General features: G+C 36.7%; 1 protein-coding gene and 1 pseudogene across 1 annotated transcript in view; both read left to right on the top strand.

Moving 5' to 3' along the window:
- Window positions 1–564, top strand: part of LOC138168948 (protein SGT1 homolog pseudogene) — a 3,720-nt pseudogene extending 3,156 nt beyond the window's left edge.
- Window positions 1–12,838, top strand: part of GALNTL6 (polypeptide N-acetylgalactosaminyltransferase like 6) — a 226,156-nt gene extending 213,318 nt beyond the window's left edge. Inside the window, exon 4 of the mRNA XM_069100484.1 lies at window positions 12,589–12,838. Within this exon, the coding sequence (XP_068956585.1) occupies window positions 12,589–12,769 (181 nt within the window). The 3' untranslated portion in view covers window positions 12,770–12,838. The remainder of the gene's footprint in view (window positions 1–12,588) is intronic.
- The last annotated feature ends 430 nt before the right edge of the window (window positions 12,839–13,268 follow it).

Below are 13,268 nucleotides of genomic sequence, written 5' to 3'. Positions count from 1 at the left end.
GAGAGAGAGAGAGAGAGAGAGAGAGAGAGAGAGAGAGAGAGAGGAAGGGCTTCCTTAATGGTAAAATGTTATTTCCTTCTCAGTAAGACATAACTTCATATTTTTTAGTAATTATTAGCCTCCTCATATGGAGTCCTTTCCTATTCTTGAGGAAAGTATTCATAATACACATGTGTGAAACTTTTAAACATTTTTTAAGATATTGAATAGTTTTGTTTCTTGATTCTCAGGACAAGGATTCTTTTTGCTCTTCTTTATACCCCCAGTTCTTGGCACAGACTCAGTACTGAAAACTTATTAAGTCCTTAATAAATGTTTGCTGAGTGATCAAGTAATATTTTAATTCTTTTTCCCCCAACCTTATGTTTGTACTTTAGTCGCTTATTGTTAAGATATGTATGTGTTATCTTAGTTTGGAGGATGTTATCCAGTTATTCATAAAATAGCTCTACCTCAGATTTTGGTGCAAAAAATATAATCATTGTTATAACTTTTTCTCTTCAGTTCACAATGATCAAGGCAAGATCACATTCTCCAGTAGAAAATCACTTAGTTTTGGGATAAAGCTTTCACATTCAGAGGACCAATACTTTCTCATTGTAGTCTGTTAAAAAAAAAAAAAAACTAGGAATCTAAACTTCCTTGGTCTTCTGCAGAAGAATGACCTTTGAGAAAAAGAAGTTATTCATTAACACTATTTCTGTGTTCCAGTTTGGGCTGTATTGCTAACTAGCTATACATTTTGTGTAATTCAACATTCTTAATTTTCTTATCTAATTTGACATTCTCGATTTTTTTTATCTTTAAAATGAGAGAATAGTGTTTTATTATCTCCAAAGACTCTTCCAACTCTATGATCCTAATAAAAATAGACCTTTGGGACTTGTTTCATATTTGTGCTAAGAAAATGTATCATTCATGGTGACTATAATATTTTATGATTTATAAAATTTATGAAAATTAGGCAGGCTAGGAAAAAAGTCCTCTCTATAACATGTAGTCACTGAGACCCAAACTCTGAGCCATGATTTTTGTCTGGGTGCTTAAAAAAATTCAGGGCATAAGTGTGTGGCAAGGAAGATCCATCCCCACCAACCTGTTTATTCTTTGCAGCCACCATGAAATTCAGGCCAGTCTTAATTGAGAAATATAGGTGATCAAAAGCATAGCAAAGGAAGGTGGTTGGATTTAGGTAGTATAAAGGAGAAATGGAATTTGGGGTGGGGAGGATCAATGAGAATTCAATTAGTTGAAAAGCTTCATTTTTAAGCACACTTAAATCCTAACTTTAAAAAATTAACATCATGGAGGCAGCTAGATGGCACAGTGAATAGAGCACTGGCCCTGGAATCAGGAGGACCTGAGTTCAAATCTGGCCTCAGAAGCTTAACACTAGCCGTGTGACCCTGGACAAGTCACTTAACCCCAATTGCCCTGCCTTCCCCCCTCCAAAAAAAAAAAAGGATACTGTCTAAGCTAGGTGGCGCAGTGAATAAAGCACCAGACCTGGAGTCAGGAGGACCTGAGTTCAAATCTGGCCTCAGAAACTTAACACTAGCCATGTGACCCTGGACAAATCACTTAACTGCAATGCCCTGCCTTCCCCCCTCCAAAAAGAAAAAAAAAAGATATTGTCAAAGCCTTAGGGGGCAGCGAGGTGGTGCAGCAAATAGAGTACCAGACCTGGAGTCAGTAGGACCTGAGTTCAAATCCAGCCTCAGATATTTAACACACACTAGCTGTGTGACCTTAGGCAAGTCACTTAACCCCAATTGCCCTCCAAAAAGCAATAAATAAATAAAACAGGTGAATGATGAATGAATGAATGAACATCATGCATCTACTCTTTATTTATACCTATAAAGCCAATCTCAAACAGTTCTCCTGAAGACCGCTGCTGTGAATAACTTTAAGATTCTGATCACATAGTATAGTAAACTCTCTATTCAGCAGTAAACTAAAGGAAAACATTTCAGAAACTTAAGTACAATATTCAGAGCAATATGATGTAACAACTTATTACTAAAGTGGCCACATGGTCTTAAGCAAAACATATCTTTCAGTAAGTAATATTCTCCTTAATAGATTTGGAAAACCCTAATAAAATCTTCTTTCATTTTGAATGGAGGCTGGCTTCCAATCACCCTTAAGTTAATCATTCTCGAGGGGTAGTGGAAAGTACAAAGGTCATCTACCCCTAGGTCACAAATAAGTCACCAATCTCATTAGTCAGCACTAAGTACCCAAATAAAGGTCCTTTCATCTTAACTTGAGGTTGACTTCCAAACTCCATGGCTCTTCTTCTATGGCTGGCCCCTGCCAGCTCTTGCCTGGATTCACCTGACTGTTGCCTGGATTCGTAGGAAGGCAGCTCTCTGCTTCTGTCCCATAAAGTCACTCATGGGGATGGCTCCACCCCAAGCTCTTCACAGTTTCTCTTTCTAGGAAAACAAAACTCAACAGGGCCAAAACAATATTTAGACACATTGCTGGCACTATGATCTCAATTCACTTTCTGAGAAAGCAAGACAAATCAACAGACAGGGTGCTTCTGTCTGACAAAGTAACACAAGTCAACAGACAGAATGCTTCTGTATGACAATGTAACACAATCAACACAGAATAACAGAACAGCAGGCAGAGTGCCAACATCACAAATATCCTCTCTCTCAGTTTTACTTGGTCCCAGCTTGTGTTCTGCTCCATCCTGTTCCACCCTTCCTGCTGTATCCTTCTTGTTTTGTTCTTTGGGCAAGTTCCTCCCACTGAGGGCTCCATGTAATGATATTAGGCCTATTAAAGGCAAGGAAGGTCTCCAAACTCCCTTAGACCTATTAAGGGCAACACAATGTATAATGTTTCCAACAAAGACTTGATATAATCACAGGCAGGGCTCAAACACACTTGAATAGCTGAAACAAGGAGCAAAGTATTACTTTGCTTGCCATTACAATACCCTAAATCAATGGGAAAACCAGGAGAGATTACATGTAACCAAGCAATTATGGTTGTATTTCCTACACATTTGAGCTGGGTGAAATTCAAGCAAAGATTTACATTGATTTTGCAGAAATTCACTAGAATGACAGGGAAAATGAGAACAGAATCAGGAATGAATGTTCACCTCATCCTTTAACCCAACCACTTTAATTGGGTCATTTATACATGAAAATATAGGACCCAATGCATAAGAGGAGAAACTGAAAATATAGAGTGTCTTGTTGAATTTCCATTTTATGGAGATTACCATAATTATCAATGAATTATCCACAATTCTACTCTACTGAGTTTCAAGTTTAGGTGTTAAGGGAAAGGTGATAACCTTTGCTCTGGGATACCTAGATTCATCAAACAACTCTGAGTTTTGTCTTTGATAGGGTTCAACTCCAATCTATTCAAAATATTTGGAGGGTGACTACGAAGAGTGATATGGTGCTTACTACCCTTTGAAAAATCATATCCCCTTTTGCAATGGCAAGCAAAGAAGTGTTAACACCTTGTTTCATGTATTTAATTATTTAGCACCTTGTTTCAGTTTGAACTTTTCCCATGATTATATCAAGTTTTTGTTAAGAAATAGAACTTGTGAATCCCACAGTGGGAGTAACTTGCTGATGCAACAGGAAAGGGTGAAACAGAGAGGAGGAGCTAATGACCAGATAAAAAGCTGAGTACAAGCTGGGAGAGCCAGAATTGCTGGGAGAGAGCAGAATTTAGAACGGGAACTTTGTGGTGGCCAGGCACTCAATTTGTCTCTTCTGTTTGTGTTGATTTTTTGTTTGAAGCCCTGGGACCTTACTGGAAGACCTAAAAGAGGAGTTTTCTTGTTGTCTGCTTACAGAAGCCCTGAAGGAGGGTTTCAGAGGTCCTGGGACTATACTGTGATTTGTGTTGAGTTCTCAGACCTTGTTTATGGGTTTATGTTGAGTTCTCAGACATGTTGTTGAGTCTGTGTTGATTTCACAGGAAGACAGTGAATTGATGATGGTGCCCACAATGTGTATAAATGTTATTATGGCTTTCTTAAGATTTTTCTTCCCAGGAACAGAAACTTTGAAGGACTTGTGGTGGACTAGATACTAAGGAGCAATACAGAATGGGAACTGGACAAGGAGATGGACAAGGAACTGAGAGTCGCCTGCCCTTTAATCCAGGTGACAGTTGGGTAGATTCATACAGGAGCTGGGCCCATGGAAGAAGAACCATGGAATCTGAGAGAAAGCCTCGGGTCAAGATGAAAAGACCTCTCCTTGGGTATTTAATGCAAAATGAGAAGATCATGATTTATTGTGGCCCAGGAGTGGGAGTACTTTGTACTCTGTATCTTGTACCTCTTCAGCATGATTAAATTAAGGATGATTGGGAAATAATCTCCAATAAGAAGAAAGAAGACTTTTTGACTGAAGGATTGAGACTGGGGTAGAGAACTCTGACCATTATACTTTTTCTTCCTTAAGGAGGCTTGCTTCTTAAGGATGCCTGAGTTAAGGACTTACTAAATGATTGTTTTTTTTTTAAACTATGTGGCCAGGGTAGCTAGGTGACACAGTGAAGAGAGCGCCAGCCCTGGAGTCGGTAGGACCCGAGACATTTAACACACTTCCTAGCTGTGTGACTTTGGGAAGGTCACTTAACCTCAATTGCCCTCCAAAAAGCAAAAAACAAAAACAAAAAACTATATGGCCACTTTGGTGAAAGCTGTGTGGCCACTTTATTGATAACTTGTTATTCTATAACATTATTTATGCTGTACTTTGGTTTTTGTCAATGTTTTGACTTTGTTACTGAATAAATAGAGAGTTCACTATACCATGTAATCAGAACCTTAAAGCTGTTCACAGCAGCAGTCCTCTGGAAAGCTTCTCATGCTTGGCTTTACACCTTTGAAGATGCTAATAGAAAGATCAACAAGTGTGTTCTCAAAGAATATCAAAGAAGCACTAAAGAACTTCACTTTTCTAGAATATAATATTCAAAAGAGACTATTGAATATAAATTTGATGATCTAGATTCACAGGGCTGGGGAGCCTGTAGCCTCAAGGCCACACATGGCCCTCTTTATCCTCAAATGTGCCCCTTTGAATCCAAAGCAGTCAAAGGGACTTGAGGACCTAGAGAATCACATGTGGCCTTGAGGCCACAGGTTCCCCGCTCCTGATAGAATTTTTTCTTCTAAAGTTATCAGGTGACATGTGCTATTCCTACAAATCCTTTATGAAGCACATGGCATGTTAGCGTGGGATGATTATCTGTCTTGAAAAAAAAAATAGATCAATTCATCTAGCTAAATTTGAAGAATTTTTGAAATTTTAAGACTTTTCCTAAGTTTTAGTGGCTACTATCAGAGATTTATGAAACAGTATGCCTCCATGGCAAATCCTCTTAATAAAATCACCTGCAGGTATATGACTTTGGAGAACTAAAAGCAAACAGCATTTAAGAGACAATCTCTTCTGTATCCTCTGGGACTCTTCTGAGATTTTTGAGAATAAATGTGGGCATGATGTAAAGGACTGATCAGCTGATTTGGAAGAACTGACTTTTGCAGACGTAAGAAATCATTTTCTATTCCATCCTGCTACCAATCTAGAAGAATTATCTGACATACATTGTGAGCATGTCCATTAAATATTCACTTGTAGGTTATGTAGTATTTCTTATTATATTATACATGCATATTAATACATATGTTTATATATACAATATGAAAATAACCCATGGGTTTAGTATACAATATACGATTTCAGAATGTGATAGCAAATGCATATATCTTCATACATATAAATCTGTGTGTATGTATATGTATATAGGTGTGTGTGTGTATACACATACTTTCTGTTAGTCTATGACCAAGATACTTAAACAATTTGTCTTCCTGGTTCATATGCTTGCTCTCTATTCCTTATACCATGACTGCGTATTTAGTTTGCTATACGCAGGTCCACTATGATTCTTAAGCACTCTGTGCATGTAGCCGCTTTATTAACAGTAATATATCAGAGACCAAAAGCAGCTAAGAAAATGATGAGTAATAGACAGAGTTTATTGGAAAGAATATTGTTTTCTTGCATCAAGAGCTAGATTATCTGTTGCAAACTTTTCAACTACTTTGAGACCTAGCTGCTATCAGTCAGGGCTCTTTGTTCTTTAAAATGTCTCATTCTAATAAACTATCCTAGGAAGAGAAAAAAATGAAACTACTCCTTTGGGAACATGCTTTGAATTGTTTTCAGTTGCCTCTCTCCTAATTAAAACAACAACAATACTGTTCCTCACCTGGTTTTCTTAACATAATAAATAAGGAACAACTTCTTTTTTAACAGTGAAGCAATTACTTGACAATAATGAATAGCAAAGCACTACAAAACAGTGTATGCCACATCCTAAAAGAACACAAATTAATTATTTTGTCCATTAATTTATTTGGGGGTGGAGCCAAGATGGTGGTGAAGAAGAAGGTAAAATCCCTGAGCACCCCCCATAAGCACCTCAAATACCTATAAAATATGACTCGAAACAAATTTTAGAGCTACAGAACACAAAGCGACAGAGAGAAACACATCTCCCTCTGAAGGCAGCCTGGCAGGCTGGCAGTAAGGCACCATCACAGCACACTGGGAGGTGAGCCCAGCCCCACATGAGCCCGCAGTTTTAGCCCCAGGGCGGTCCCGACCACTAGCAGCTGGAGTGGACTTTGGGAGAGTGGATCACAAGCAGCTGTGACAATTTTCAGAAATATAAACCCATAAACACCAACACAAAGTAAAAGGTTAGTGTAGAACTCTGTTGTAACTGGTTGGACAGAGGCACTGTCCAGCCACTGTACCCAGAGCGAGAAGGGGTGGAGGCATGGCAACCATGCAGCCGCCTCCATGTGGCTGCTTCAGAGCTCCTGGCCTGTAGATTGTAGGGAGATGAAGTGACCATTCAGAGGGTAATTGCTCTTGCTTTAACATGCCTGGATTTGGAACCATGATCTTGGGTAGTGGTCCTGAGGTCTGTGACCAGTGAGTCAGAGCATGTGGGGGATGGAGAAACAGTACCCTCTGAATAGCTCTGGCAGCTGCAAAAACCCCAGTGATTTGGGACAAAGCTCTCCCCTCTGGAAGCAGAGTTCTACTGTGGCAAAGAGCTCAAAAGTCAAGTAATTGAGTGGAAAATGAGTAAGCAAAGGAAGGAAAGCAAGGACAGCAGTCAAACCTTAGATTCCTTTCTTTGGGGACAAAAAGGATCAAAGCATGGAAGAGGAGGAAGACAATGAAGTCAGAACTCCTGCACCAAAAGCTGCCAAGAAAAATAGGAACTGGTCACAGGCCTTGGAGGAGCTCAAGAAGGATTTTGAAAATCAAGTAAGAGAAACAGAGGAAAAATATGGAAGAGAAATGAGAATGATGCAAGAAAATCATGAAAAAATAATCAACAAGCTGACTGAAGAAAATAACACAATAAAATATAGATTAACTCAAATGATAAAAGAGGCCCAAAAAGCCAACGAAAAGAAGAATTCCTTGAAAAGCTGAATTTTCCAGTTGGAAAAAGACTTTCAAAAGCTCACTGAAGAGAATAATTCCTTCAGAATTAGATTGGAGCAAATGGAAGCTAATGACTTTATGACAAATGCTGTTAAACAGATCCAAACAAATGAAAACATAGGAGGCAATGTGAAATATCTCATTGGAAAGACCATTGACCTGGAAAATAGTTCCAGGAGAGATAACTTAAAAATTATTGGACTACCTGAAAGCTATGATCAAAAAAGAACGTAGAAGTCATCCTTCAAGAAATTCTCAAGGAAAACTGCCCTGATATTTCAGAACCAGAGGGCAAAACAGAAATTGAGGGAATTAACCAAGCACCTCCTGAAAAAGATCCCCAAAAGAAAATTCCTAGGAATATTATAGCCAAATCCCAGAGTTCCCAGGTCAAGGAGAAAATATTTTAAGAAGTCAGAAAGAAATAATTTTAGTATTGTAAAAACACAATCAGGACAACACAGGATCTAGTAGCTTCTACATTAAGGGATCGAAGGGCTTGAAATATGATATTCCACAGGTCAAAGGAGCTAGGATTAAAACCAAGAATCACCTACCTGGGAACACTGAGTATCATGTTTCAGGGGGAAGTAGAGGATTTTCAAGCATTCTTCATGAAAAAAAAACAGTTGAATAGAAAATTTGACATTCAAATACAAGAAGCAAGAGGAGCATGAGAAGGTAAACAGGGAAAAATATCATAAGGAACTTATCAAATTGAACTATTTACATATCTACATGGAAAAATGATAATTTTAACTTATGAAACTTTTCTCAGTATGAGAATACTTGAAGGGAATAGAAATGTGTGTATATATGTGTATGTATATGTAAACATATATGTCTATATAGGAGGGTATATATATGTATGAATACATGTTAGTGTATGTATATATGTGTATATGTATACATAGATAGAAGGCACAGTATCAATTGAATAGGAAGAGATGATATTTAAAAGGTGAAATTGAGAGGTGAGGGAGGAATATAATGAAAGGATATGGAGAAAGACAAAATAGAAGAGGCAAGGGATAAATGTTACAATGGAGGGGAAGAACAGGAAGGTAAAAGGGAATGGGTCAACCTTACTGTCATCAAATTTGGCTTAGAGAGGGAATGACATACAAGCTAAATTGGGTATCTTGCCCTACAGGATAGTAGGGGGGAAGGGATGAGAGGGAGGATGATAGAAGGGAGGGCAGATTGGGGGCAAGGATATTTAGAAGCACACACTTTTGAAAAGAGAAAGGGTCAAAGTAGAGAATAGAACAAGTGGGGGTGGGATAGGATGAAGAGAAATATAGTCAGTCTTTTACAATATATCCACTATGGAAATGTTTTGCATAACTACACATGTACAACCTATATTCAATTGCTTATCTTACCAGTAAGGGTCGGTGATGAGGGAAGAAGGGAAAGAATATGGAATTCAAAATTTTAAAATCAAATGTTTAAAAAATATTATTATTATTTTTTTACATGCAGCTGGGAAATAAGATATACAGGCACTGGTGTATGGAGATCCATCTTGCCCTACCAGAAAGCTGGAGTGGTATGGGGGAGGGTAAAGGAGAGAACAGATTGGGGGAGGGGGTATACAGTGAGATTGCTGTTTTGGGGTGGTGGGTAGGGGAAAGATAGGGAGAAAATTTTATAACTCAAACTCGTGGACATGAATGATGTAAACTAAAAATAAATGTAAAATTTAATTTAAAAAATATTTTGTTTTCAACTTTCACTTTCATAATATTTTATGTTTCAAATTTTCTCCCCCTCATTCTCCTCTCCCCTCCCCAAGAGCGCAGGCAGTCTGATATAGACTCTATTTATGCATTCATATTAAACATATTTTCACATTAAAGCAGAATTAGAACTTATAGAAGGAACCAGAAGAAAGAAACAAAACAAAAACAAATACTGAAGAACAAATACTATGCTTCTATCTGCCTTCAGATTCCAAAGTTCTTTCTCTAAATGTGGAAAGCAGGGAAGGGTTCTGGGAAGATGGTGGAGTAGGTCAAATAATTCCAAGCTTTCAAGATTTTCCCCAACAAAAGAGTTAAAATAGCATCTTAGGTCAGAAAAAAAGTGTGGGTGGAGATAGAAAAGAACAGTGGCATAACAGGGCCCTCCTGGGACACTTTGAGAAGATCTGAAGAATTCTAGGATGAGGTTTGGTCGCTGTGAAGAGTAAACACCTCTAGGCTAAGTTCTGACAACCACTAGCTGAAAGGTTGGGGGTTAGTTGGTTTGAGAGGTTGCTCAGCCCCAGCCACAAGAATTTTACCCCTGGGATAATGAGGGGAGTTGGGCATTTGAGCCCAAGAAGATCTAGGGAACCTTTGCTGACCAGGAACACCAGACCCAGATGTGCTGTGAAAAGAAGTAGGAGTGAGAAGGAACCAGCACACACCTGGTGAGTGCAGAAGCAGTGGGGCAGAAAGCCCCTGACTATGGGCACTTATAAGAGGTTGGAGGTTTGGTTTTGATTTCAGGCTAGAGGGGACAGCTGAAGATCTGGGGCAAGATGCACCATTTCCCATACCCTATGGCAAGAAATGACTACAAATAATTAAGTCATCTCCACAAAAAAATGCACAGGCAAAGGAAAAAACAAGCCATCCATAAAAACCTATTATGGGAATAGAGATGACCAGGGCTCGTCTTCAGAGGAGGATATTGAAGTAAAGAAACCCCTAAAGAGTTATATCAAATGTTCACCTACCCAAAAAGAATCCAAAGAAGATGTGTAAAAAAGACTTTAAAAATTAAATGACAAGAAAACTAAAAACGAAAATAAAAACAATCCAAGAAAAACAAGAAGGGTATGAAAGGAAAGTCAACCAACTAGAAAAGGAGATCCAGAATCTTAAGGAAGAAAATTACACCTTGAAAATTAGAATTGGGCAAAATGAAGTCAGTGAAATTATATGACATCAAGAAATGATTAAACAAAATATGAATAACGAAAAGATAGAAGAAAAAGTAAAATATAAGAAAAACAAAAGATTTGGAGACTAGATCAAAAAGAGAAAATATAAAAATAATTGGAATAACTAAAAGTTATGATAAAAAAAAGGATCCTTGATACAATAATACAAGAAATAATTAAGGAAAATTGTCCTGACACATTAGAACAAGGGGAGAAAGTAGAAATCGAAAAAAAAAAACATTGATAACCACTTAAAAGAGATTCTATGAAGAAAACTCATAGGAATATCATAGTTAAATTCTGAGACCCCCAGCTCAAGGAAAAAATATTAACAGCATCAAGACTTAAATATGATGGTGCCACAATTAGAATTACACAAGACCTAGCAGCAGAGACATTAATGGACAGCAAGTCTTGCAACACAACATATAGAAGGGTAAAATAACTGGGGCTCCGGCCAAAAATATAATACCTTGCAAAGTTAAATATTATGCTGAATGAAAGAAATGGACATTTGATAAACTCTCAGACTTTCATGATTTTGTAATAAAAAATCCTGGACTTAATAGACGATTTGTCATGTAAGCACCAATATAAATATAAGGTGCATAACAAAGACTGATTATAAAGGATTCTTAAGGACAGACTGTTTACCATTGAGTAATTAAATTCTGTTAAAACAATTACAATTATGTGATATTTTATTATAAATTATATAACATTTTTATACAGGCTTGAATTTAAATAGCTTATGTCAAGATTTTTGAGCTATCTTTTATATACTCATCATTAAACAACCTTTAGTATTCAAAATCTGTTATTTAAATGACTTCAATATTCTCTCTACCAATACAGAGCAAAACCCTTCTTCATTTTAGCATGTGATCATCATAAGTAGCTGTTACCAAGTAAGAAAAATAACAGTAACAACAATGATATTGGTAATTTTCTGGTGACTAACTTTCCACAGCTGGTCTTCTCTAAACATAGCTGGTCCATAGTTAACAGATATGCAGCATCTTTTTAGATCCATACTAAAAATAATTCCAATTTAATATGACTTGCCAGAGATTGTGCTCTCTAATGACGTATGTCTACATGTCATAATGAGTTACAAGAACAGGACTTTCATGAAGGTTGCTTAAATGGCACCTTTTCAATATTTCAATATATTTATGGTCTCATCTATGTGGCCACTCTCTCCTATTGTGTAGATCTTAATATAACTGTGATTTCTTATCCTGAGTGTCTCCTGTTCAAAACCTCCCATAAATCCCATAAAGACTATCCACCTATAATTCTAAGAATTTTCCTTTAGATGTTTCAGTCCATGTCATAGGCACCAGAGTAGGAAATATGCTATTTACTTCTATAACTCATTTTTATTAGATGACCTGCCCATCTCCTTTTCTCACCAAGCATCTCTTAAACAACATCTTTGTATATCATTTCATGCATGTAGATTGTTATAGGTATTGCCAGTGTTTCAATTGCTTTCTCTCAACTTATGGGTAACACCATTTTGATTCCTCGAAGATCATGGTATTCTGTGATTTGGAACCAGATTATATTGCTAGAAAAATGCTGGTTTTTAAAAAGATGAGGGCTTGTTTGGGGGGGGGTATATTTAAACAGCATTAGTAATAACTGCACAATTAAATTATAATCTTCAAGGATTACTAATTGTGGACTTTTTAGACTTAGATTTTGGTACTAATGCAAAAGAGTATACTTACTAATATTCACTGGAAGAGTGATCATTTAAAAGTAAATTTTGATCTCATCAATAGCTATTTTAATATATAATTATATAATATAATAGTGTATATTATAGAGTATATGTAATGTTATTATCTATATAGTAAATAATAATAATTATATAGTTATACATTATATAATAATTATCATTAACAACTTTAGCTAAAGATAAAAAGCATTCATTGTTGAATTTTTAAAAGGAAGAGTTCATGTGAATGGCATTTTAAATTTTTGCTTGAGGCAATGTGTACTAAACCAGTCATTGCCTTCTATGAAAATACAATGGATGACACAAAATGTTTAATTACACTGATTATATATGCTTGCTTTGCTTTAAATATAACTTCCTTTTTCTGTCACCTCTAGCTGTAAACACAAGATGTACCTGGAGAAGCTGCCAAACACTAGCATCATTATTCCTTTTCATAATGAAGGTTGGACTTCTCTTCTACGTACTATACACAGTATAATTAACAGGACTCCAGACAGCCTGATAGCTGAAATTATTCTAGTGGATGACTTCAGTGATAGAGGTAAGATCAAATAAATGATTTTTAAATCAAGTCTATTACAACACCTATGAATGAGTGTGGATGGAAATGTTGATGCAGGGATTATATATAGTAGGTTCACTCAGATTCCTTCAAGGGCAAAAAAAAAAAAAGATTTTGATGCTTTGAGTATTTTTTAGTCTGATGAAATGGTAGACAAGGGCAATGTGGCAATGTTCATAGTATTGTTTCTAACCTTTGATGGTTGAATTAATTAGGATTGTCATCTGGGGAACTGATGTGAACTTACATTAAAGTGGACATATATGCATGAAGCAGCTTTGACTTACTGTTTGGATTCAAGATAGAAAACGAATTGTATTAGAACTAAGTGGTAGATACTGGTGATTTATTGAGAAACATTGTCAGTTGTTTCACTTATTGCCCACTAAAATATTCTTGATTGATATTTTCTTTATAGTATATCTACTGTTGGCTTGTCCTGTTGAGGCTTTCTGCCTCATTGTTGTTGTTTTTATTTGTTTGTTTGAATTT

Source organism: Petaurus breviceps, unplaced genomic scaffold, assembly GCF_028583685.1.
Source record: "Petaurus breviceps papuanus isolate PSGF00001 unplaced genomic scaffold, PetGlider_PUasm1.0 126, whole genome shotgun sequence".
NCBI lineage: Eukaryota > Metazoa > Chordata > Mammalia > Diprotodontia > Petauridae > Petaurus > Petaurus breviceps.
The sequence above is the reverse complement of the archived record's forward strand: the minus strand, read 5'-3'. Positions and strand labels throughout refer to the sequence as shown.